This window comes from Hoplias malabaricus, chromosome 5 (genome assembly GCF_029633855.1).
Source record: "Hoplias malabaricus isolate fHopMal1 chromosome 5, fHopMal1.hap1, whole genome shotgun sequence".
Lineage (NCBI taxonomy): Eukaryota > Metazoa > Chordata > Actinopteri > Characiformes > Erythrinidae > Hoplias > Hoplias malabaricus.
In genome coordinates this window covers 44,311,760-44,339,282 of record NC_089804.1, presented here as the reverse complement: position 1 = coordinate 44,339,282, position 27,523 = coordinate 44,311,760, and the positions used below count along the sequence as shown (strand labels likewise).

General features: G+C 41.5%; 1 protein-coding gene across 1 annotated transcript in view; it reads left to right on the top strand.

The window, feature by feature from the left end:
* Positions 1-27,523, top strand: part of plxna2 (plexin A2) — a 301,903-nt gene that overhangs the window by 187,429 nt on the left and 86,951 nt on the right. Inside the window, exons 8-13 of the mRNA XM_066670429.1 lie at positions 2,924-3,020; positions 8,261-8,375; positions 10,210-10,410; positions 11,918-12,014; positions 13,857-14,056; positions 24,426-24,577. Of these exons, the coding sequence (XP_066526526.1) occupies positions 2,924-3,020; positions 8,261-8,375; positions 10,210-10,410; positions 11,918-12,014; positions 13,857-14,056; positions 24,426-24,577 (862 nt within the window). The remainder of the gene's footprint in view (positions 1-2,923; positions 3,021-8,260; positions 8,376-10,209; positions 10,411-11,917; positions 12,015-13,856; positions 14,057-24,425; positions 24,578-27,523) is intronic.

The following is a 27,523-nucleotide window of genomic DNA, read 5'->3' as shown; positions in this document are numbered from 1 at the left end:
AAAGCAAAGATAACAAAAAAGGACTAGACAGAAAAAGAGGAGAAACTACAAACTAATACAGGACGCGTTACAGAGTGATCTAATTCAGGTGTTCTTTAATGTTGATTATTATGGCTTACAGCCAATGAAAACCCTTTTGCTGATGTTGCTCAGTGGTCAAAAGTCTTGTTTTCGGATGAAAGTAAATTTGCATTTTATTTGGGAATCAAAGTTCCAGAGTCTGGTGGAAATGTGGAAATGTGCTTGAGGTCTAGTGTGAGGTTTCCACAATCAGTGATGGTTTGGGGAACCAGCATCTGCTGGTGTTGGTCCACTCTGTTATATTCCAAAGGCAGTGCAGCCATCTACCAGGAAATTTTAGAGCACTTCAAGCTAGTCTCTGCTGACAACCTTAATGGAGATGCGGATTTCATTTTCCAGCAGTAATCGGCACCTGTCCACATTGCCAAAATTACCAATACTTGGTTAAATAACCTCAGTATCACTGTGCTTGATTGGCCAGCAACTCGCCTGACCTAGACCCCATCGAGAATCTAGAGTATTGTCAAGACGAAAGGGAGAGACAACAGACCCAACAATGCAGACGAGCTGAAGGCTGCTGTCAAAGCAACCTGTGCTTCCATAACACCTCAGCAGTGCCACAGTCTGATCCACTTAACTTTTATGCATTAATTCATTCAAATGGAGCCCCGACCAAGTACTGAATGAATATACTGTACATACTTTTCAGTAGGCCACATTTCTGTATTGAAAATATTTTTTTTTTACATTGGTCTTCATAATATTCTGAATTTCTGAGATAATTAAATTCTTTTGGGTTTTCATTGACTATAAGCCATATTCCTCAACATTAAAAGAAATACATGCTTGAAAAAGATCACTCTGTTTTTAATGGATCTATATAATATATAGTTTCACATTTTTAATTGATTTACTGAAATAAATTAACTTTTTGTCTATATTCTAATTCAACGAGATGCACCTGTACATACAGGGAAAGGAGAGACATCTGTGAACAACAGTCACATGATCCAGAAGGGGGTGTGTGGCAAAAGATCACATGAATCACAAGCTCATGGTTGACATAAAGAAACGCAGGTCAGTGATGAGAAAAGAACAAGAAGAAGGACAAGACAAGGAAAGAATCAAAGAAACAAAGCATGACATGAATTTAATTGATGTAGAAAAAAGGTGGAAAAAATCTAAAGTTGTGTCTAACTGCTAAAACTCTCAGCTTTAGCCCATTTCCCCCAAATATAAGGCCTCTGTATAACTTTAGCTAGCTGTGTAGAATTATTAGCACATAGGCTAGAACTGTGACTTGTCAGTTATGGATGAACAGTTACTGTAAATTATGTATTAAGAGGGACACGTGCTGCCAGTGCAAGCATTAATGTTACCAACAACATGTTAGCATCATGTATGCTAACACTATCCACTTTAAACCCTCACTCATTAATGAAGAGTTATTCTCAGTCTGATCAGTGTCTCTGTACCAAAGTGTTGATGAGACGCTAAGTTTGTTCCAGACACATAAGAGAGAGGTGCTTCTAAAACAGATAAAAAATAAATGCCCCCCGCTGTGTTGATTTTATTTTGTGAAGCAGAAGAGAGCAGGTGTGAAGGAGAGTTTGGTGCGCCGGGGGTCATGGCTCACTCCCACACACAGTATGCTAACTGGACGCCTGTTCAAGTGTGAGGCGCTGGCTGCTTATCGAGCATTTTCTTTAGTGCGCCACTCTCCGTGCTTTCTACGCCGTCTTGCCAAATATGACTGAGCTGGCTGCAGCTCCTTGGCACAACTGGCAGCATAGCCTTTTGGGTTTTTTTCCTTCTGATCAACATTGTGGCCTATGGACATGCATCAGCAGAAGTACCCATGAATGGAAATAAGAAATATCCTCTTTAGATGCAGGAGAAATCAGCACAGAGCTATTCAGAGTCACCAAGAGCCACTTGAGTTAGGTTTGCTAGCTTTCTACTTAATATGAGCATTGACCAAATACAGCATTCACATATAGGGCTGAACTGGCATAAACATCATTATCATATGTAAAGCCTGTTTATTTCCTTACTTTATGGTTAACCCATTGCTAACTGCCAGTTGTACAGACGCTAGTATAATCTCTATAGAAAATCACTACCAATAGAATAGGACACTGTGGGGTAGCTGCGCATAGGTTAGAGGGACATAAACCCCCCCAGCATTGGCTTGCGGTGCAGTGAAACTGCATTCTCTGGAGACATGCATCTTTTGAGATTTTTGAGTTTTAATATGTTTTTGTGGCCCATAGATAAATATCCGTCATCAATAATTGTCTTCACTGTTTTCTTCAAGCTGAAATTCAATCAGGACAGCACGTTGGCGCAGCAGGTAGTGTCATCGTCACAAAGCTCCGGGGTTGTGGGTTCGACCCCCGCTATGGATGACTGTCTGTGAGGAGTTTTTGTGTGTTCCATGAGAGTTTTTTTTCTGGGTCCTTCGATTTCCTCCTATGGTCCAAAAACACATGTTGGTAGCTGGATTGCCTACTTAAGTGTCTATAGGTGTGAATGTGTTAGTGTGTGTGTACTCCGAAGGACTGGTGCCCCATCCAGGATGTGTTTCTGCCTTGCGCGCAAGGATTCTGGGTAAGCTCCGGACCCATTGTGACACTGAACTGGAACTGAAGCGGTTACAGACAATGAATGAAATTCAATCAAATCCTCACAGCAATGTTCCTACATGTGTTCCAAAAGCAGTCTCAGATGAGTAGAGTGAGTCTTAGCAGCAACAAGAGCTAAAGACCTTTTACAACCATTTATTTCAGAAGAAATCCTGTTTCATCATTGGAGGCTGTGAAATACAAAGAACATAACCATGGAACTGTGATTATTAAAATCTCTCTCTCTCTCTCTCTCTCTCTCTCTCTCTCTCTCTCAGATTGGTCTGGAGTGGATCTCAGGTTGAACTCGAAAGAGACAGGTCAAATGCTGATCAGCACTGAGGTTAAATTCTACAACTGCAGCGTCCACCAGCTGTGAGTATCCTCCTTAATAGACCGCCTGTGAAAGTCAATGACCTGACTGCTACAGCTTGCAATACTGTGACAAATGCTGCTGTAGCATTTTCAGGTTTTATTGCCTGCCTGTGTATTGACGAGTCCTGTATGTTGGGATTTAATTAATGTATTTGCCAGGATCATGCATCATACATCATAACTGTCAATAGTGTTGTACCATTGAAATTACTATACATCGGGAGTTTTTTGAAGTCGAAACTGTACTCTGGCTCATAATTTAAATATGTCAGTGCGCTATTTTCCTCGAGCTATGATTGTGTTTGCCCTGTGCTTTGCCTTTGTGAAGCACATAAAAGGTGTTACCCCTCCGCTTCTTCTCCCTTGCTAGCTTTTTCGAGGGGGTGTCAGCATTGTCTCTTTGCAGCTCAGCAACCTTTAGCTACATAACCAAGGGCTTGGGAGAGTTACGTAAAAACGTATCGCATTAAGCATTTCAGACCTGGAGGGCTTTTGGTTTTTCTACTGAGTAAGATCCTTTTTGATGCCAAATTTAGTTTTTACAGCCGAGGCTGACTGCGTGGGGTGAAAACTCTGAGAACCCCCCCCCCCCCCCCCCCAGTGAGGGAGCAGTACATGGCCTATAGGGTTCTGGCTAGTTTGCTCATGTCCCTCCCACTATGCACTTTGCCATGTCTGGCTTTGGCCCCCGCTGCTTTAAAAGGCACCCATTATAGCTAATACAGGCTGATTGCTTGACATTTCTCGAGTGCGGGAGAGAAAATGTCTGAATTCCTGGCTCTTCATGGACCGAGTGTTCAAGCTTGAGTCTGGAATATTGCTGCATCCCCTCTGTTCAATTGCAACTTATGTGTTTGGACAGAGAGGTCAGAGCGAAGGGAGTCATATTCATATGTGCTAAGAGGACCCTAAACCCCCGTGTTTCTATACTCACTGTCCATTCTCTTAGCTTAGCTCTAGTCCATCTGTTGCTCTTCATACTTTGCTTGCCCCTTCCAACTTGGTTTTCAAAGGTCAGGTTCCCTATAGTATCACCAGAGATCAGTAATTATCCGCTGGTGGGTCATACTCAGCACTGCAGTGACACGGACTTGGTGGTGGTGTGCTAGTATGTGTTGCTCTGGTATGACTGGATCAGACACATCAGTGCTGCTGGAGTTTTTAAACTACTCAATCTCTGCTGGACTAAAAATAGTCCACCAACCAAAAATATCCAGTCAACAGTGCAAACTGTCTCAGACTTTACATCTCCAAGATTGACCAATGAGGTAGGAGTGTCTAACAGAGTAGACAGTGAATGGTTTTTAAAAACTTCAGCAGCAGAGCTGTGTCTGATCCACTTGTATCAATGCACCACACACTAACACCACCAGCGCTGAAGATGATGCATCATAAAAATCTTACCTGCTCTGTGTTAGTCCTGTGGTGGTCCTCACTCTTGAAGCACAAGGTGGAAAAGGCCAACAAACTATGCAGAGCAACAGATGGACTACAGTCTGTTGTTGTAGAATGACGAAGTGAACCCCAGCAGTGTTGCTGTGCAGGACACATGATAAATTAGGTAAGCATCAGAAAGGCTACATTAGTAATTACAGACCTTTAAAGAGTGCAAAAATATGGGTGCTCCCAGTCAAATCATATGCTTTGTTGATATTTTGAATGATAGTCTGTACGTACTCTTTACAGGGAACACACAATACTCCACTTTTTTTGCTGAATTTATTTTGCAACAAGCTAATATAACATGCACTAAAATTCCTTATTCCCTGTACTGTATACCAATTAACAAAATGTTGTATGACCAAGTAAGTCCTCATTAAATGGCTAGTGAATGTAGGTACAAGATTGTGTGCGCTTTTAGTGTGGGTGTGGTGTCAGGTGCCGTCTGTGGAAAACAGATGCTCCTCCACACAGGAGGTGAAACAGCCTGATTGGCTAGACGATTGTTTCTCGGATGACAAAAGAAGGGGTGACCACAGTGGGAGATGATTGGCTGGATCTTTAAGAATTCTCACCCCCCTGCACCCCATTTTATATCGTATTCTATCGCAGTAGCATGTCCGACAAACATCCAGCGGATCTGGAACTAATCAAACAAACCCCCTGTATCCAATCCCTTCAGTAATCCCCTAAACACACACACACACACACACACACATCCGCTTGTCCTCCTTGTCTCTCCCCAGCTGTCTCTCAGTGCCCATGCCTAAGGGGGATTATGGATAGGTGGGCAGTCTGGAGCAGAATGCTTCTTCCTGGGTGGCATGGTATTTCATCTCATCTCACCACTCTTTGACTTTGGCTAAGCGCTTGGCACACACTCTGGCTTCCCCACCATCCTTGGATCCCTCCCTCCTCGTCCTTTCTCTCCCTCCTCTTCTCTTCCCTTTCCCTCTTTAAGTCCCATAAACGGTTGCTCTGCTTGGTCTGGAGGCTAATGCGGTCTCCCGGAAAGAGTGTGAGGTGTGTGATTAAGGACTCCACAGAGCTGTAGGGCTCATCAGAGAGCTCCCAGCTAGAGCTCAGTCGGGCGGATACAGACTCATGAGCCAATGAGCATTGTTCATTTGAGTTCACTTAACTGCCTGACAGCCAATTGCAGCGATTCCTATTAATCTTCAGAATACAGCTTGCAAGGCCACGGTCAGTGCTCTTTGTACTTTGTAGAATGTCAAACACATGAATACAAGAACGTATGATGTACCGTTTAATGATGCAAAGAATTGTCCACCCTCACTAACACCCTATGACAGAGGGGAGTCGATGGGCACACTTTTCACTTTTTTATATGCCAGGTAATCTAAGTAATCTAAAAATGGATAACTTCAGTGTAAGAAAATATGTTGTATACTTGCACCAGTGAGCCTCTTGGACATAGCTGCCCCTGTGTTAATTGGCAATTGGCTGGAGTTCCAAAGAATCTCAGAAACTTAATATTTGTATAAATAATAAAATAAAAAATGTAAATTAAATATAAAATAATAAATTAGCCTATTTTAAATTAATTTGATTTCATATGTTTTATCAAAGATTTTCACAACTGTATTTTTTTTACATAAGCCATCTGATTTATTTATTTATTTATTTATTTATTTTATTTTATTTATTTATTTATTTATTTTTATTTTTTTTTAAATAGTCCTGGACACATAGTCCTGCCAACACATAAAGACTCAACTATGTATGTACTTTGTGGTTCCCTTCTTAACCTGAATCCAGCAGTGTGCCAAATAACCCCTCTCTCATCTCACAAATCACAAACATTGCTAAAATAAAAAATAAAATAAAATTATAAATCATCTTAAATTCTGAATTTTGTCTATGTATGTTCTATGTCATACAGAGTCAGAAACAACATAAGCATGTCTGTTTAAGATGGCACTCACTGCACTGTAAGCCAATACTTGAATCTGTTGGCATGATGCTAACCCAGGGGTGCACAACTCCAGTCCTGGAGGGCCGGTGTCCAGCAAAGTTTGGTGATTCCTCTGCTAAAACACAACCCTTAAACCTGTCAATTAACAGATGAGTTGAATCAGGTGTGTGTGAGCAAAGGAATCACCAAACTTTACTGGATACTGGCCCTCCAGGACTGGAGTTGTGCACCACTGTGCTAAACTATTAGCCATAAGCTCTGTAGCTATTTTAGCCTCATGGCTTGCTACTTGAAATGACACATTTAATTGAGGGGCGCTTCCTTCAGAAGCGCGCACCTTTCCAGAGCACCCTCATTCTCCCCTACTATCAAGCATGGCACAGGTGAAGTCTGTGTTGCTAAAAACATTAGCATAGATAATCTTAAAGCCTGGATTTTGTCTGTATATTTTTTTCTATATGATGTACAAAGTCTGAAATGACACAAGCACATCAGTTTAAGATTGTGTAACAGCTCACTGTCCTGTGAGGCCATTACTTAGTAATATGTGAATCCATTGGTATGATGCTAACTTAGCCATAAGCTTGTTAACGGCTTTAGCCTTGTGGCTTTGCTAAATGACTGCATTTTTGTGTATGCAGGACTGCATAGTTACATTTAAGCAAGTTTCCTTTAAACTGTATGAGCAAAACACTAGAAGAAGAGAAGATAGATTCTCCTCTTTTATGCTATGCATATTAATGTGCTGTGTGTGTCCTTTCCTGGAGTTTTGTGAATCATCATTAGACAACCGTACACACAAACCCTACATTTGCTGCATCTTATTATCGTTCTCCCTTTGTTTTAGGGGAAACAATGTCTTATATTTCTCCTGCTACAGTGAGGTCCATGCACTATGGCCTGAAGTTGAATTTTGCTCCAATGATAAAAGAAATACAAGCACTGTGTACACTGTGTGTCTTTGCATATTAATCATCCCTACCATATTATTGCTGAAAATAGAGCTGCACTGTGTTGTATTTCACCCCATAATATTCTTCTTTTAAAAAACGGTAAATAGGAGGAAGTGTTAGAGTTCTTTATTAACAAAATTACTGCCCTTCTGTCTGATGCATTTTGATTTAAAAACTTGCATGAAATGAAACTATAGATCTGAACATTCAACAATTAAGTTCATTTATTTATTTAATTAAAATAAATGTGAATAATTTAATACATAATTTCAAAGGCTGGCCCAGTGAGGTGTGGTGCTGGCTGAAAAATAGACTTCTTGTGGCCTTTGAGATTAGACTGGGAATGTGTTAACAATATTAATATTATAGATTTGCACAGTTTTTTATAATTATAATTCAAGAAATTGACACTCATATCTGATCATTCATGTGAAGTGATCCCAGTCCTCCTTATATTTCAGTCTTTGTTATGAAAATATAAAATTATAGGCACTAGTATCTATGACAGAATTTTCATTTCAGCTTAGCAATAAATCCTTACATACGCAATGCACAAGGTCATGAATGGGCACCTAAATGTATGTCAGATGGTCAGTCAAAGAAGTGCGTTGCTTGGGAAAAGCTCATCAGTGCCTTTGGGATGTATTCTTAGTTTCCAACTTCCAAGCAAGGACACAAGGTGTGTGGGATATGATCGCTTTGTGAATATTTGACTCTTCCCATATTTGACTGCTTTCCTCTAGGGCAGAGTAATGGCAGTGTGCTTGTTTCACATTTCATGCTTCTTTAGTTCTTTAAATTTCTCAGGTAAAAATTGATGGGTGCCTTCCATCAAAAAGCGTTAGGAAGGATTGTGCCGGAATAATAAACAGAAATTCTTTGTTTTTATTATTCTGTGTATGTATGTTTAGGTGTCTATCTTGTGTGACCAGTTCTTTCCGCTGCCACTGGTGCAAGTACCGAAACCTGTGTACACACGATCCCTCCAGCTGCTCTTTCCAGGAGGGACGGGTCAATGCTTCAGAGGTACACACATCACACAGCTGTCATTATACCACACATTCACAAATGATGTCACTTTTTTCATTCTGTTTTCCTGGCATACAGCTGTGACATTTTGCCAAATAATCTCACATTTCACTGGCTTGTTGTGCAATGAATCAATGCAGATTTATTTGATAGGAGCAAAAATTGAAAGCACATCTGATTGAGTGCATTCATGCAGCGATATAGTGCAGCTGTTTTGACGTGTGGGAGTTAGTCTGCTGATGGTGTTTTTACTTAATAAAAAGTAATAATTAAACCTTATCCAATTATAGCTAAATATTGATGGAAATGCTGTAAAGGTAAAACAACAACAGTAGAAATGAACCTTGTTTAAATATTACTCAAAGGTGTTTATTCAGTATGCACAAGGACACGAACAAAACCTGGAGGACACTTACACCGGAAAGTGTGTGAGTGAGTGTATGAGTGGGTTAGTGAGAGACTGGGGTGCTTCAAATGGAACAATAATCAGTGGTGAAGCAAATGTTGGCTTTTGTTGAAAATGGTAAACAATTTTATTCTAAATTCTAAATGCATCTAGCACTGTCTGTAAACTGTCTGCATGGTAAAATGTTCATTTCGTGGCCTAAAATATTTATTTTTTGTTTTGAAATTCCAAAAGATACATGTAAATAATATCAGTCATAGTGCTGTCACCGAGTGTATGCATGTGTCTGTCTATGCTAGTTTGTGCGCGGTGAAGAAGACTATTCTTGGTATCAGCTGCTAATTGCTCACAGGGAGGGGGTGAGCCAGTGTGTTTACCACTTGACAGGGTATAACGTAGCACATCGATCAACTGCACACCTGCAAGCTCTCCAACACATACACACACCCACACAAACACACACCCACACACACAAGAGCTTCCACACACTTGCCGATGCTCCAGAGAAGCCTCCCGTTGCACACACTTCTGCAGCAGTGCTATTATTGGCATGCCCTTCCCTTGAGTGTTGTGATGCAGTAGATTTGAACAGTGATGAAGTGGCCTGCTGCTCTGACCCGCATAAACACTGCCATTGGCTACAAGAGCTGGACAAGGCACTAACACAGAGGGAAGCTGAGGAAATGGGACAAACAACCAACTCATACATGTACATACTGGGGCTGGGCAACAGGACAGTGGACAAGTGACTCACTGCTGACCCTTAAAAGGCCATAAGTGATAAGCACTTGTGAAAGTGAAAAAATAGAGTTATCGCCTGTTGAAATTATTATTATTATTTTTTATATAATAATAATAATAATAATAATGTTGATGATGAATTTCATTCATTATCTGTAACCGCTTATCCAATTCAGGGTCGCGGTGGGTCCAGAGCCTACCTGGAATCATTGGGCGCAAGGCGGGAATACACCCTGGAGGGGGCGCCCGTCCTTCACAGGGCAACACAGACACACACACATTCACTCACACCTACGGACACTTTCTGAGTCGCCAATTCACCTACCAACGTGTGTTTTTGGACTGTGGGAGGAAACCGGAGCACCCGGAGGAAACCCACGCGGACACGGGGAGAACACACCAACTCCTCACAGACAGTCACCCAGAGCGGGAATCGAACCCACAACCTCCAGGCCCCTGGAGCTGTGTGACTGTGACACTACCTGCTGCGCCACCGTGCCGCACTTGATGATGAATTTTCAAAAGTTATTTTGCAGTGTAGTTTTTGTTTTAAAAAAATAATGATAATATAACATTTAAACAGTTCATCAAAATATAACCAGTGTATTAGGGTCATGTATGAGTTATAATGTGTGAAAACATATAATGTTTTCATCATTTCCTTTTTCCTCTGTGTTCTGTCAGGACTGCCCTCAGTTGGTGCGTTCTGAGGAGATCCTGATCCCGGCTGGTGAAGTGAAGCCCATTACCCTAAAAGCACGGAACCTTCCACAGCCACAGTCAGGCCAACGAGGCTATGAGTGTGTCCTGCACATCCAGGGGGTCAGCCACAGGGTCACAGCCCTCCGCTTCAACAGCTCCAGTGTACAATGTCAAAACAGCTCGGTATGTCTCACATTTGTAAACACACAAATTCAGGTGATTTCACTAGCCTTCACTGATTTCACTGGTCTTTCCAACCGTACAGAAGTATTTCATTGCACCTTAAAGGCTAAGCACCACTTAATGGACCTCTATGAATATTCCACATTATTGTAGTTACTGACATATATAAGTATGAATTAAAATGAAAATAGCAGCTTAATTTGCTTTAAAACTGATAATTTTATTAAATTGACGGAAAAACCCGAGCTCGCTACGGAAATTCTTGAACGCGACCGTGACGTCACTGGTGGACAACAGCTGTACAACGCCGCGGTAAAAGATCATTATGACTGACTGTTATGACAGTATCTAGCTAGCTAAATAACCAACATTATTAATGACAATAGCCTAGCAATAAGCTAAACTCAAATTTAGAGGTACCGTTATTCTTGTAAATGTGATCGAAGTCGAACTCGAATTCATCCGACACTATAAACCTCCGTAATGCAGCTACGTAGCCGAGTATAATCTGAGACACCGAGTTTAGCGAGTCAAGCTAACGTTAACTAACACCAACTAAAACTGGCGAAGTAAGTGTCCTTACCCTGTTTACCTCCATGTTACAGAGGCTCTTGAACACCTTTCGTTGGTGTCCTTACATGCCCATATTGTTGGAAAAGCACCAGTGAAATGAGCTACAGATAACGGAGTGAGCGGATGGTCCTTTCCAAAGTGCCAGTTTAAAGTTGACAAATTTAGTCCATTTTCTGGATATTTTGGGATCTTTGGGCCATTTGTGCACAGATGTCCCACTGTACAATGAATTATTGCAGCCAAAAACAACAGACCTTTTCGTCATTTTGCATTAAATTAAATTCACATGCAAGACACCTATTTGGTGTGCAGTTATACTCCTTCAAAGATACATAGTGTATTTTCTGTAGTGCTGCACCTGGACTCCTACTGGGGACTATGAAAATGAGCAAAGCGTCACGATATGGGCAGAAAAGACTACAGACATCAATTCTCTGACATGTTAATTATCGTCCATTTCCTTTGTCCTCAGTCCCAATGACTAATGATTTTATGTCATTAGGATTAGCATTAAGAGAGCTTCTTATGTCACTTACATTTACCACTCATTATTGCTTGGCCCAAGGCTGTATTACTTTTGTGGTGGCTGAAGTCTCACGATGCAGCCTAGAATACACACACACAGCCACAAATACACAAACACCCTGACACCCACACTCCAAAATAACACATTGCACATGCAGCACAGCAAGCAGTGGGTGGTGAGAGTTTTCTCTGTGAACAGTCTATGAGAGAAGTCTTCCCGAGCTGAGAGACCCATGATGCAAGTTCATAGTAATGTAGTAAAAGCAATGCAATGCAGTAAGACCACTGCTCACTCCCAAATTGCTTGTTCTTGTTTTAACTGTATCCCACGTTCTGCATCTCTCTCTCTCTCTCTCTCTCTCTCTCTCTCTCTCTCTCTCTCTCTGTCTCTGTCTCTGTCTCTCTGCAGTACCTGTATGAAGGGCTGAGGATTAGTGAGCTGCCAGTGGATTTCTCTGTGGTGTGGAACGGTAACTTCATCATTGATAACCCAGAGAACATTCAAGGTAACCCATCCAGCAGAGCTCCCGTTCCCACCTTGTCTATTTTTCTAAAGCCTAGATCACACACAAACATGAACACACACACAAAAACACTACCACACATATACCCACACCATGTGTCTTTTTTTTTATATAGCTGAAAGCTGCAAAATCAAGAAAACGCTGTTTTTGTTTTTTTTTTTTTTGTTTTTTTTTTCTTTCTGTTTATTTATACACCCCTCTTGCACAAAGTGAGCTGACATCCATCGATTTGTGTTAAAAGAAAACTTGCAAACGGTAAATTGTTGTGGTTTGAGGAGACGAGGAAAAGGAAAGCAAAAAGAAATGTTAGCGTCAGTACAAAGCTACGGCAGCGTGACTGAGCCTTATGCCAGCTCGGGAGTTTGGGGCCAATAACAGTTGTGACATTCTGTTAACGGTGTTTTGCCAGAATTCTGAAGCTTCTGCGTGTTAATAATGTTTAATTTGGGAATAACACTGACGGTCCACCAGTCAGAATAAAGGCATATAATCCAAAACTGGACTTTTTATTTATATATATATATTTTTTTTTGCCAATGTTATTCTCAAATTAGTAAAGTCTAATTCCACCATAAGTCCCCCATATTACACAGTGCTAAGAAGCTTGGAGGTGGATGGCTAGCACATGCTTCCCCTAAAAAAAAATTATTACTACCAGTGGAGTTAGAAAATTAGAAAGTGCAACACACTTGGAAGAGAAGGCTAATTAGTCAAGTGTGATGATGTTTACAGCTATGTTTACATTAATCCCATTGATTTAGAGATTGAAGTGAGATATTTTTTGGTCTGTGCGCTGTCAAAGATGATAGGAAGCAAGTGAAATCATCTTACATTTAGTCAATATACACTGAACAGTCACGTGATTAGGAAAACCTGCCTTGTATCTACACTCATTGTCCATTATATCAGCTCCACTGACCATACAAGAGCACTTCTTTAGTTTTATAATTACAGATTGTAGTCTTTCTCTGCATACTTCCTTATCCCCATTTCATCCTGCTTTTAATGGTCAGGAACCCCACATTCCCAGTCCAGCAGTGGCAATGAGGGTTTTTAAAACTCAAGCAGCACTGCTGTGTCTGATCCATGCGTTCCAGCACGACTCACTAACACACCACCACTATGTTAGTGTCATTGTAGCGCGGAGAATGACAGTGGTCCTGTGGGGACCCTGACCATTTAAGAGCAGGGTGAAATGGGGATAAGAAATATGCAGAGTAACAGATGAACTACAGTCTTAAATTGTAGAACTACAAAGTGGAGCTGATAAAATGGACAATGAATGTATATGAAAGGTAGATGTTCTTTAACCAGTTAGAGTTGTGTATATCTAATATTGTAGTACATTGTAAAATTTATATGTAATGATCATTTAACATATTTCTAGACAGGCTATTTAAGGCACGTTCCTTACAGCAAATTATTTAAAACAACTAATATATATATATATAGTGAGACATTTTAAATTCATTCATTATCTGTAAGCGCTTAGCCAGTTCAGGGTCACGGTGGGTCCAGAGCCTACCTGAAATCATTGGGCGCAAGGCGGGAATACAACCTATGTTTTTGGACTGTGGGAGGAAACCCGGAGCCTGACTCGAACCCACAACCTCCAGGTCCCTGGAGCTATGTGACTGAGACACTACCTGCTGCACCACCGTGCCGTCCTGACATTTTAAATAATAATATCAAATAAAATTAAGAAAAATAGTAAAATAATGGAATTCTTAGATAACACATACAATGTTTTTGTAGAGCCATTCATTTTTCATCTCTGTCTCTGGTATTTACTGCATCTTCTAATAATATCCTTGTGTCCCACAGTGCACCTGTATAAATGTGGAGCTCAGAGAGACAGCTGTGGCATGTGTCTGAAGGCGGAAAGGAAGTTCCAGTGCGGCTGGTGCAGTATGGAAGGCCGCTGCACCCTCCGCCACCACTGCCCCATGTCCAACCCATACACCAGCCGCTGGCTCAATCTGGCCACCACCAATGTGAAGTGCACAAACCCGCGCATAACTGAGGTGAGAAAAATCTTTTCCGCGACTTTCCTTTTGCAGACAAACATGGGCATTGTTGAGCTTTTCCCCCCATTTTTTTTTTGGATTGCTAATAACGCCAACAGCACTTGGACAGCTCAACACTCTTGGAGGAGAATAATAGCACCGTGTCTGTGATGAGATAGAGGGGGAGGGCTCTGCTTTGCACAAATTTTGAGTGCATTGTTATGGTTCAGAGGGTGACAGGCCTAGGGTTCAGACTAAAATTTCTCATCCAATGCCAAGCTCTCACCCCCTGTCCAGAACAGAAATCTGATCCTAACATTTATCTTATTAACAAACCCTACTTTCTCAGCTGAAGTGCATGTTTGTCAAAAGGAACACAAAGTTATAGGGTGGGGTGTACTTTAGGTCCAGGGTTAAAGACACACTAAGTAGTATTTTGACCTTAAAATGACAGCTTCATTTCACTGAGATGAAATGGTCCTTACTAGCCCAGAATCTGCAATGTGTAACTTTTGGTGAAGGGCAGGGAGCAACTTTCCAATTTCAGGACAGTGCTAACTCTGCAACTATAGGGGGAGTGTTGTTGTCTATTGTCCCTATACAGGTCTGTGGAGCACTGCACTGTTGTTGAAGCTGTAATTTTACGTAGTCGTAGTGTTCCTTTAAATGCTGTGACATAAACTATAGCTGTAGGTTGTGTACATAAAGCATTTTGAGGCACGATCCTCTAAATACTACAGTATTACTACAGCCACCTCCAAGGGACAGTGTAAGAGCAGCCGGTGTTTGATTTGCTTGAGGGACCTTGAGCGGCTTAAATATATACATGTGTGTGTGTATCTTTGTGTGTGTATTTGATGAGAGCGGCACAGTATGCGTTCACCTTCAGTGTAACTGCAAGGGCAAGAAGTTATGGCCAGCTCACTGGGGTGTAGTCACCAGCTTCAAGACTGCAGCAGTGAAACTCTATCCTTTTGTGTTCTGCTGTGTGTGTGTGTGTGTGTTTGAGAGAGAGAGAGAGAGAGAGAGAGAGAGAGAGAGAGAGAGAGAGAGAGAGAGAGAGAGACAGACAGACAGACAGACAGAGAGAGAGAGTGTGAGTGTCAATGTGAATCATGCATTTTTCATCTACACACTACACATATATATGCACTGAACTGTCTCAGACAAGCTTTAGTAAGTGCTACATCTCAGTAAGGATTTATTGCAGTATTTTATGTCTAAAGCAAAGGAAATCTCTCTCTCTCTCTCTCTCTCTATCTCATCTGTAGTAAAGATGTAGCCCTGCTCATGTTGCAGTCTGTGGTTTGACTGAGCTGAGCTTATTGATGCAGCTATTCTGAAGCTGAGAGCAGAAAGAGGAGCTCTGTCCTACTCTCCCTGGGACTGAAGCACTGTGCCTGTGTGTGGGTGTGTGTCTGCATGTGTGTGTTCAGGGAGAAAGTAAGACATGGTGTATAATTAGTGCATGAAACACATGGCTGGCCTGTGTTTCGGTCTGGCCGAGTGCAGAACCTGCACATTCACTCATTTGGTGATTCGCCTTCAATTTGACATGTGATCCAGCCCCGTGCACAGCAGCCAATTACAAAGTGAAGTCAATGACTCCGTTAATAGATTTAGTGTAGAGCCTTTTTTATGGCTTGAGCCAACAGGCCGGCTAGCTGTCTGTCAGGCCTAAGCTCACATCAACGAGGCAGTATTAGTTTTAAGGTAGAAGGCTAAGCAAATGTGAGTGTGGAGCAGCTGTAGTGAAGTGTCATTTGCATGGGAATTAATATTTTTTATTTATTTATTTTTTTAAGTGTGACTGTCAGTAAACGAAATTCAATCAGGGCACTTGGCATATAATACTTTAACACATTTAACATTCATCTTTCCACATTTTATTAGTGTAGAAACAAATACACTCTCACCATCAACATTCTGTTCAGGATGGCACTGCAGACAGCTGCCTCGGTAAGAGCTCTGTACGCTCTGTGTCTATTCATTCATTATCTTTAACCGCTTATACATTACAAGGTCGTGGTGGGTCCGGGTCCTACCTGGAATCATTGGGAGGGCGCGCAAGTCCTTCACAGGGCGACATACACACACACATTCGGTCACACCTACGGACACTTTTGAGTTTGAGTTTTTTGTGGGGGTTTTTTTTTTGGAGGTTTTTTTTGGGAGGAAACCAGAGCACCTGGAGGAAACTGCTGCAGACACGGGGAGAACACAATAAACTCCAGAGTGGGACTTTAACCCACAACCTCCAAGTCCCTGGAACTGTGTGACTGCGACACTACCTGCTGCGCCACCGTGCCGCCCTAAATGTCATCTATAGTTCGTCAAATTCAGTCTGTTGGAGCAAAAAACAGTTACTGACCTGCAGGGAAAACATTTCATCTGATTTTTATTTCCATTTTTGGAAATCCTCAAAATGGGTGCGCTGACTCTGCTCAACTTGGCGAGGAAGCAGAGAAGCAGACGAGCTGGCCTTGTAAGGCTGCGATGGTGTGGAAGTCTACGCCTTTACCATCTTTATTCTTGTCAAATCTGCAATCTTCGCACAACAAATTAGAAGAACTACTTCTGCTCACTCAAACCAGCAAGGTCTTTTTAAACACATCTTCCCTCTGCTACATGGAGACCTGGCTCACTGATCTGACCTCTCCAGCTTCCAGCTGCACCGAGTGGAGAGAGACGCAGAGCTCAGCAGAAAAACTAGGGCAGGAGGACTTCTGTATCAATGAGCGCTGGTGTAAAGATGTCACGGTACTGTTAAAATCATGCACTCCTTATCTAGAGTCACTATTTATCAAATGCAAACTGTTCTCCTTTCCCATAGCGTTTTCTCCGTTCATTTTGGCCAGTGTTTACATTCCGCCGGACACACGCACAATGTGACGCAGAAGCTGCTGGCCGATCAGATAATGAAAGTAGAAAAAAGAATCCTGACCGTTGAAGAACAAGGTGAAAGGGGCAAACGCAGTATGCAGAGCAATAGATGGACTACGGTCTGTAATTGTAGAAATACAAAGTGCCTCTGTAGGGTCAATGGAGCTGAGAGAATGGACAGCGAGTTTAGAAACAAGGAGGAGGTCATAATGTTATGTTAATTTACATGTGCTTGGTAGTTACTGATATAAACAAAGAGTAAATCTGGCTTTGTTATATCATGCTCTTTACAGCATGAACTTTACATGCTCTGTTCAATACAGATGTGTGTTTAAATGTGTGTTATTATTGTAGAAAAAGCGATTAAAGGCATTCATTATTTTTTTCATAGTTTCCAGGCTGATTTGTCTATCTATATATAGCACCCTGTTTTCACCAGAGGAAGCGTTTGACTCACAGGGAAATTACACAGCCTGTGTGTACACACTTGTGGCATTCACAAATACACACCTTCAGTTCCTCTATATGTTTTCTTTCTATACTGTAGATTTCATGTTCTTACAGATCTACAATACAAAAGAACAGCATTGGCTCTTTCAAAGCAACATTAGTCAGGGGAAAAATAGAAAAAAAAAACCTCTCCCTCAATCCATTTTTAATGCGTTTCCCTTTTCACGATCGTCTCCATTCCCAATCCTTATCTGGCTCTCGAGCTTCAGGTTTTTCTTCAAGAGCTGCAGCTTCCCTCACGGCTTTTTTTTTCTTGTCTTTTTTTGTTCTTAATTGTGTTTTTGTTTATGGCTACTGGGACCAAACTCAACATTCATAAGCTGATTTGTAAACATACATAGATATTAGCGGAGATGCCTACAGGAGGATGAGTGTCATGAATAATTAATGCCTCCTTTAAGAACGTGCCATCCCTCTTCTGAAAAAAGCTCCATTAATATTGAAGAAGCTTAAGGCCTCGTTTAAAGGAGAGGGATGGGCATCAAATGAAGCTAGGAATAAAACAGGCACTTGAGAGGCATGCTGGGAAAGCCGGGGTCGGCATTGTTCATATGCAGCCGACTGCTTCCACCCTTCATCATGTTCCTGAGTCATGGAGGGAGCTTAATGTTCTATAAAGATAAAGTATAAATCCTGCATACTACATCTAAAAAATAACCAGTGAATGAATGATCAGGGAACTGTTTGAGACATCAGCGGGTTTTGAACATACAGAGCCCATAAAAATGTACATTTTTAAAATTCATGGTTATTCATGGCTATAAAAGTTTGTTAATGTTATAAAGCTTCGATTAGGAGTCTTGCCCAAAGATGTTTATATGTATATAGTTGTTTTTCTTGTGTGGCAGGAAATCAAACCCCACTCTGCCACATACACAACAGTAATGTTATCCTTTACACTGGCCTCACTACTTATGTTTTACGCATCAGGGGTTTCCCAGAGAACAGCAGCTGACAACAATCTAGTGACGACCTGTACAATGCCCAGTGGACTCCGTCCTTCGTGGCCCGAAAGAGTCCAACAGATTACAGTTGTCCTCTCTCAGTGTGAGGAGAAAAACCCTCTCACCCATCACTCACTATGATTGTAGCCAAAGTGGGCTTTTGTTGTTTGTAAAATCCAGATCCACATAGTGCGTCATTATTTTTCTCAGAATGTCTGAATCCTAAAGTTGAATTGAAGCGTGGTTTTTAAGGGCACTACAATCTCCCACAATACACTCGTAATTTATAGTAAACATCACTGCATGAGCTGAATATAACACAGGATGCATTATGATTTTCTTTGTTACTAAGCAACAGACAGTGGAAGTGTCCAAATTGATTGTGTTTCTTAGTGCTACTGATGAACTAATAGTGCCTGCCTTTACAACACATTACTAATGAGGGATTAGAGAGTCATTTCAGTCACAGTCCCTGTGTCTGGCTCCCTATTCACTCTTCCCTGCATTTTTCACTATGTAGTGCACTATTATAGGGAATTGAGATCCCTATCCCTAGAAGCAACACTTTTAGTTTTGAGTCCTTTATTTAAACACTTTTATCTTAAGTCCTTTATGTAATTGTCTGTAAATATCTGACTTATTTTCCTTAACACTATGAAGCTACTCAGCTTCTTATTCCCCAACTTTATGTTCTAATTTTTTTGTTCCACCTTAAATGGGGGAAGCACCAATATGTAACTGTGTTAATATTATAATGTGGAATGGGAAACAATCACAAACTTGTGCTTGCCAGTGAATTTCAGTTGAAAATGATGTAGAGCACAGTATCATCAGCATAGTTTAACACATCTGCGTATACATGGAAGCTCATATCCCTGCTTCTAAAGCACCGATATGGACACACTTCATTTGACTTTACAGTGCACTAACCTTAATAACCTTAGCAGGCTTAATTTAGCAACTACCTTGCACACCCATGCACATTCTCAAAGACTTCCCACTTTCCCCGACCTCACAAATGCTGATGTGACATGTAGAATGACTCCTGCTTGCGAGTGCATAGTGCCTCTCTCTCTCGCTCTCTCTCTCTCTCTCTTTCTCTTTTACACATACAGATTGCCCTCAGGAAGAATAGAAGTCCACTTTGAAATGAAAATAAATAAATCATACGGCTCTGATTGAAGCTCCGCTCCCCGCACAGCCACAAACATGCCGTCACTGTGACAATGGCATCCCGCGTGTATCGCCAGTTTATTTGCAGGCAAATATTAAGTCTGACTCCCTCATCCACAAAACCCCTCACTCCCTGAACAGAATGCCTCTATCACCATAACTCTCCTCTGCCTCCCCCTTGCCCTGCATTGCTGAAATAGCTTGGTGGTTGGCAGAAATCCAGCATTGGGTCTTTATTTTTCCTTATTTCGTCCTTTCTTTCCCTCCCCGTCTTTATCTCGGCAGGCCACCAGGGCAGTTAAAAGCAAATAAAAGCATTTAGGGTGGAGTTTATGCAGCAAGAAACAAGTCATAAGCGGGATTTTATCAGGGCCATAAAGTGCATTTCAGCAAGAAAATGGGACATGCTCGAGTCACTGTAAAAGACGCAGTACCGGCCTGAGAAACAAATCATGGCCTTCTTTCCTTTTGCTGCCATTACATGTTTCTTATTAAATTATGCGGTTAAGTGAGAGCCAGTCAATTCTCAAAGGACAGAAATATATCTCCATTGCCTGTGTACCACAACGGCTCGGCCCAGGAGAGACCAGCCTTCTGTTCTTAGTCTGTCTTTGGCAGAATTAGCAAAGGAACTACAGGGAAATATTTATATAATTTTTTTTTATTTTTATTTTTTTTTGCTGGACCGCCTACCGAGTCTGCCTAGAGGTGGCATTTTTGCTTACCAACTGACTGACTGACTGACTCCTAATGTTGAAATGTGCATGCATGAATAGGAACTGTTAGTGCCACTACATCGTCTGTTGTTTGTTTTGCCATATTTCACATTCCAGTTCCAGGACTAATTTTGGAACCATTTGGCAGGTTTCCACCAACATAAACTAATTCGCGAACACGCTCGGTTTGTGTGTTGCCAGGTGTTGTGTTTGGCCAGAGCCTCGGCTCGGTGTTGGTTAGTTCACAAGCTCAGCAGGACACACAGTGAGAGGACTGCTGAATTTGTCTTATTTTGCGCATAAGAAGTGTGTGATGATGATTTTGTGACATTAGTGTGTTTATAAAACTCTAACCAATTACACTGAATAAAAAAGTAATTGTAATTCTTAAAATCAACAAAGTGTTCTTGGTCTTCTTTGTTCTTTGGCGGTAGATCGTCTAGTATTTATTTTTAAATAAAATGAACAAGAAAAACACAGATGCTAGTGTGAATATTATGAACAAACCTTTGCACTCCCGTTTTTTATTTCTGCATTTATTAGTTGCCCTCCATATTTTCTGTTCAACACATTCACGTATTAAAAACCACATGTAAACAAAAACATTGACATGAAGCACCAAATCTTCTCCAGACCTTCCAACAACAAGGGTATGTATTTTGGGCTTTCATCTTTTTGACATGCCAGAAACACCTTTGTGCCAATGGCTGTATGGCTAATGGTGGTCTGCCGATTTAAAAAAAAAAAAAATGTGTGCAACATATAAAACATGCAAACATTCTCTCTCTCTTTTTTCATTCAGTATCTTGAAATTTTGAGAGTGTTTACATATTACTAGCTTTATTTACACTAGCAAAATCCAGTCCCATTTAAAGCCGAGATGGTCAAGGGCAAGAAGCAGCAGTGAGTAGGGGCACTGAAGTTGTGCCCTCCCTCACATTAAGGCCAGCAAACCCCCTCCACTGTCATGCACATTCACCAGTGTTCTGCCATTTCCCTGTGTGTTTAAGCCTCAATGTACATGCACTCATTCCTGCTCAGCATCTTCCATTCTGCATATGCACATTTCATGCTGGGGTCCCAGCATCCTTCATCTATGGATCATCCTCTTTACTCTTCCAAAGGGCGTCCTGGGGTTTAGGGCACAAAGGCTTGCTCTTGAGCTCCCCATGTAAGTCGGCCCCCTGCAGGGCTTGCAGCATGCCTAATCTGACGCTGGTTATGGAGGATATTGCAAGCAGAAACTTCCTCCAGTACATCCAGCACAGTATCCCCAGAAACGCCCATGCCTTTCTGGCCAGTAGGCAATAGGGTTTAGCCTCTTTTGAATGTGTGACAGGCAGAGGAAGTGAGGCGGGTAGTGCCTGTCTTCTTAACAGGATTACACTCCAAAGGCCACAAGACCCACTTGCATGGAGAATGAGAATACCTTCCTCACACACACAGATGAGACCCCCACATTGGCCTGTCCTTGTGTTGAAGTAGAGCTATACATTAGGGAAAATGGTAGGTCATTTTTATTTCAATGTAATGCATGAAACTTGCCACATTTCTAGCACTAAAATTACAGGCTGATGGAAAATAATGAATTGTGGGTGTCCTTGAAATTGTTTAGAGATGTATTTATCAATTATGAATTCAATATCAGGCTGATATTCCAACATTGAAGAACATTGTTCATATGCACTCATTGCCAAAAAAAAGAGTTACACACAGAAGGAAAGGTCAGATTACAGTGATAAGAAAAGGCTTCCAGGAACATTTAGATGGATATTTTATCAATATTTGTTAAAGCATTATTGATTATTTATAATAACACATTTAAATCTGGGATAGGTCTGGCAATGCAGCTGGCCCAGGCATAGAATCTGTCTTCAAGGCAAACTCTTGGCATGACAGCAATTTAAATATGTCCTGTTGCATGTCACAGTATGCCTTAAGAATTGGTAGGGCCACTAGTTGCAGGACCTCATTAACATATGTTTGGGCTGTCAAAGAGTCTGGCACCATACCATTGCAGTTTTTGGCAAAATTGACATGCCATTAAGAGCAGTCATAGTAGTAGTCTGCATGCTTGTAGTTGTGCGTCATCCAGCCGTCTTCCAATAGTGCTGGCACTAACAGGATGACTCATGGGAGGCATCGCTGTTCACTGAATTTCTGTAATTGTGGCTGTTGGGTCACTTGTTGGATGTCGGGCAATCCATCGGTTCTCCCTCTCTGTGGTTCTTGGCTTCCTCCACTTCCACCAACAGCAGTACAGGACTGGTATGGCATACACCCCACTTTCAGAGACCTATGATACAACAAGTCTCAAACACTTCCAACTGCTCAAATTGTTTTCAAACTCTTCTCCGATGCAGACTGTGCCTGCAAAGGTTGCAATCAACACAAGTCAGAATAGAAAGGACACCGTCTTTGCTTAATTCACATGCGCAGCCAAGCATGAACGTTGAATCATTTGCATGTCCCATGATGTCAAACCTTCCTACCAGTTGATTCCTTTTGGGTGCAACTTTTTTTGACGATGAGTGTACTTACATAACACACCCAGAGTATATGGTCACGGACATGCAAGCTTGTGTATGTTTCTGGCTTGCCCGCCAGGGGTGTGTTACCCTCAGAAGTGTGAGAAGCATAAAGATATCTTTGGAAATCCTGCCTGAGTCTGTCTGCAGGCCAGAACCAGGACGGTCCTCGTTAATGGGGGTGAAATTGCAGTGCAACTATTGCAGCCTCCCAGGCACTCTGGGGGATTACGGCCCTTGTTAGCCTGTTAGGACCATCCTCTGGGTCAAACAACGCAACATTGTCTCCTCATAGCAGGCGGAAGACACTTGAAGCCTGGCAACATTGTGTGCGATTGTGGCCATGCTATGAATAAAGGCCTTTACATTCCAGAGCTGGCCAGTCAGCTTCATGCCATGCTCACTTTAAAGTTTCCCTTTGATGCTTTGGGTTTGCACAAGAAGAGATAGGGAACTTCATCTCTGTCTTGACAGACACATCTTCCATTAGTTATGGTGCTATCTCTTCAGCTATGCACTGTAGTAAGGCTTTTCCCTGTAAAGTGGCGCACACTAGTCAGGCTGGCAAGTCCCGTATCCCTGTGGCTGCTTACATAAACCACCTAAAGTCAATTCAGATCGGCAGCGGACCCAGTCTGATGTGGATATATTTAGCTTTGCATTCTCTTTATCTTCTTTAACCGCAGTGTTTGCCTCCCTGGCCCTGCATGCCCAAGCAGCAATAAAAGATTCATGTATTCCTGCCCTGTGGTGGTGCATTGGCACACTTACTTTACATCCTGAGCAATTAATGTCCAGTAGATCTAGAGTACAATGCAGTGGTCCCACTCAAGCCACTTCAGGTCACATCCGCTGGGGACGTGGTTGCATCACTGTCCTCGGATCAGTGAGAGGCTACAGCCAGGAACTGTGGTCGTATCGGTTTTACTTTCGTGTGCCTGCCCACTAATGGTTTATTGATTGTGTATGTAGTGGACTGTGCACAAATCCTCTCTCTCTCTCTCTCTCTCTCTCTCTCTCACTCTCTCTATCTCTCTCTCTCTCTGTCCTCTCTGGAAAATCTGCCTCTTCTCTCTGGACAAGGGCCAGCGCACGGAGGTACTCAGGGAGGGGTATAGCAGCACAGAAGGCTGTATGCCACCTGGTGCCAAGGTCATGCAGTGCCACCATATTGTATTTTATGAGAAGGTGGGCTTCAGCAATGACCAATATGGCCTTATTTTTGATATATCATCCCTGCCAATGGCTCCACAGGCTCCAATCCAGAATCCTAATGCACTTAGTAAATTTGATGGCCTTTATCGATATGTATATCATGCCTCTGAAACTATTAGCTGGTACTATGCTACATATTTTATGAGCACAGGCGTTTGGGGAATGTTGTCTAGTCAGGCACATGCCCCAGCCTTTAACTTTTTAGAGTCTGCCCATTCATGATAGAGGTATAAAATGCCAACAGCTGACTTTGTGGTGACTTTAATCCCTCTAGAACTTACTGAATAAATAATGCTGGGTGATAGAAGGACTCGCTCATCTGATATTATTTGAGACAACAGCTCCCTTTAATTCACATTCTTTAATTTATGCTTGAAGATGCTTAACATGAGTCTACCATTCTCTGATTTCTGTACAGGTGACCCCGGTAGCTGGACCACCAGAAGGAGGCACCCGAGTGACCATCCATGGTGTGAACCTAGGCCTGTCTTTCTCTGAGATGGTGGACAACGTACAGGTAGCAGGAGTCCAATGTACTCCGAAAGAGGATGGATACATCATCGCTGAACAGTAAGTGCTTTGACAAATATCACATGTATAGGGGAATTATATTAAGCCTACGTTCACATTAACAGGCTGATGTGATCCAGACCTTTTTTGTCTTAATGTGGCACAGAACAGATTTTTTTTTTTTTTTTTTTTGTTAGATTCATTGGCATGAGACATAAATGTGAATGGCCAGATTAAATTTCAAGCATCTGTTTTGCCTGTATGCATGCACCTAGAGGTGTTGCATCACTCATCACAGGTAGTGCAGCACAAACGGAGGATAGGCTCAATCAGCATCCTAAATAGCTCCATATTTCCTGTATAGTGCACTCCACAGATACTTAAACTAAAAACACACTACACCCAGACATGGCACTACTTCAGCAGGAAGATGTGAAGCATTTAGCTGCATATAAAAAGTTTTATAATATGAAATAAAATGTAGTATGTGAGTGCAGGACCCGTTAAAACCTACACAGTGCACTACATAGGGTGGAGGGAGAAAGTGAGATAGGAGAGAGCAAGCCGTGTGACTTTGTTTTTGTCTTCTTGTCCTATTCATGTAACATTGACCCTGAGCAAAATGTGTTGCACACATGAGTTACTACCGCATCCAATTTTACAGTTTAAAAATGTTTCAAAAATATGATTTTTTTTGTTTTTTTTTGTGGTTTTGTGTGCCATTTCAGAGACAGGTTAATTCACATTACACACAGACAGAGGATATTTATAAACCTTCATGTCAAATGTGATCTGAGCAGAAATTCAGAATTGATTAATGAAGCTTGAAATATGAATGTAGTCTAAGTGGCCAATCTTCTACTATATTAAAACATCTGAACATCTGATTTCTGAAGATGTAATATCTTGCTGACAGTTGCCTGTTATTATAACAGAGCTAAAACTGACATATTTGTAAATAATACAGTATAACCTAAATTTAAATAAAGCCAAGTTATTGGAATACACTGTTTATTGAAGAAACATTGAAAGAGAAGGGATACTTTCTAAATAAACTTGGGGAATTTCACATTTCACTAATCTGTGACAGTAAACACACACTAAGGGCAGTAAGCACACACATACATGAATCAATGGACAACTACTTTAGCCACAATGCCACAGATTAGGTGCCTTGCTCAATGGCACTTCAGATATGGATGTTGAGAGAGGAGAAAATGCTGTTCAATCATTTCACCACACCCCCATTTTTCCTGCCCATCCAAGTAAGCAAACAAGCAACATTCCATTCCTGGGTCTGCTTCTCAAACATTTATGCCACAGCTGCCCCCCTTTAGGCTACAGCTTTTCCAATATTACGCTAATAAGCTGGGAGGTAATTAACAGAAACCAATAATATGCTAACCCCCCTTTCATCTCCAATATTTGTATGATTGGTTCACTTGACTTGTTGTGTCACAAACTTTGGGCTATTCACTATATAATGCATTGATTTGGGTTTTCCCCATTTTGTAGTATACAAACAATCCCACAATGCACTGCAAAAAGTATTGTACAACATATTTATACTTATGGATACCCACAGATACCCACATGAAATGTCTGAATTCTGATTAGTGAATAGTAATATAGGGAATAGGGAGCCATTTTCAACACAGTGTTATTTTGTATAAGCACTTTGATGGTTGAGAACTGAAACTGATGTCTGAGAGATTGTGTGTGTGTGTATGTGTTTGTGTGAAACAAACTGTGTCATGTTTTGCTTGTCTTTCAAAAATAGAAAATGCTGGAGCTATACACCCTGTAGAACACAAAGCTCTTGTTTTCTCATCCGTTTAAAAATGGCATTGGTTTGTACACTAACCAGCACCAAAGGCATCCAATTAGAGCTGTCATAACAGTGTGACATGTGATCTGCCTCATAACGGGTGTTCATGGGTTTCTTCTGCTCCAGTGAACCTGTTGGCAGTTCTCTTCACACAGGAACATCTTCACAAAGGCACTACAAACAAATTCTGATGGGCGGCATCCCCATCGACAGCAGTGGCAACCCCTCTCGAGCAGAAAAAAGGGGCCTAATTAGAACAGAGGGCAGACCGGGGCAGGAAGCTAGCTATCCACCACATAGTACCCCCCACCCCTCCGTGATCCCACAGCAGCTGTTGGTGTTTACTTGTTTAATTTTGCTGAGCGGATAGTTAACCCTACCCTCCCAGACTTCCACAAGTAATCCCTGTGCCAGCACTTGTACCCTCTGCTGCAGACAACAAAACAGCACCATACTGTGCAGACTGGTAGTGTGGCATTTTACACATGAAGCTCTTTTATGTGGTGCCTACAGCTGTGTTGCATGTAGCACCTCCATGATCTCCCGAATTCTGGATTATTGTCTTCATGCATGCATGGATTTTACTCCCACAGCCACAAAAATTTTAATAAATAAATAATAATAAAACATGTTAGCAGGTCAATTGACAATGTGAAATTGGCCACTGATGTGAGTGCGTGGTGTCCTGTGTTTAACTGGTGCCTTGTTCATTGTGGGTTTCTGATTTATTAATCCCCTTAAGGAAATTGCTTCTCAGAATTTAACTCATCCCTGTTACACTGTGAGTATAATTGTCACTGTCGTGGTGCCTTTTGCTGCTACTGTGGCAGTACCTGCATGGGTACACATTCTGTACCTTAAATTAGGGGACATGATTGTTACTTATTGTTACTTATAAATAATTTAAAAATTGTGTGGACTTCATACGCCCAATGTCGTTTTATTTTACAGAGTTCTATAATGAAAGATTACAAATATTCACCTTTCCTTTAGAATAAGAGAATGTAATGTACTTTTAGGGAACTCAAACATCACAGCTGTACCTTAAAAAGATACATTTACACCGTTTGTACCTTTTGTGGCCAATAATATTCCTGTACTGTACTTTTAATTCTGAAAGTGTAGTAAAGTATTTTTCACTAGAATTTATTTGTGGTAGTGAACACACAAACACACTA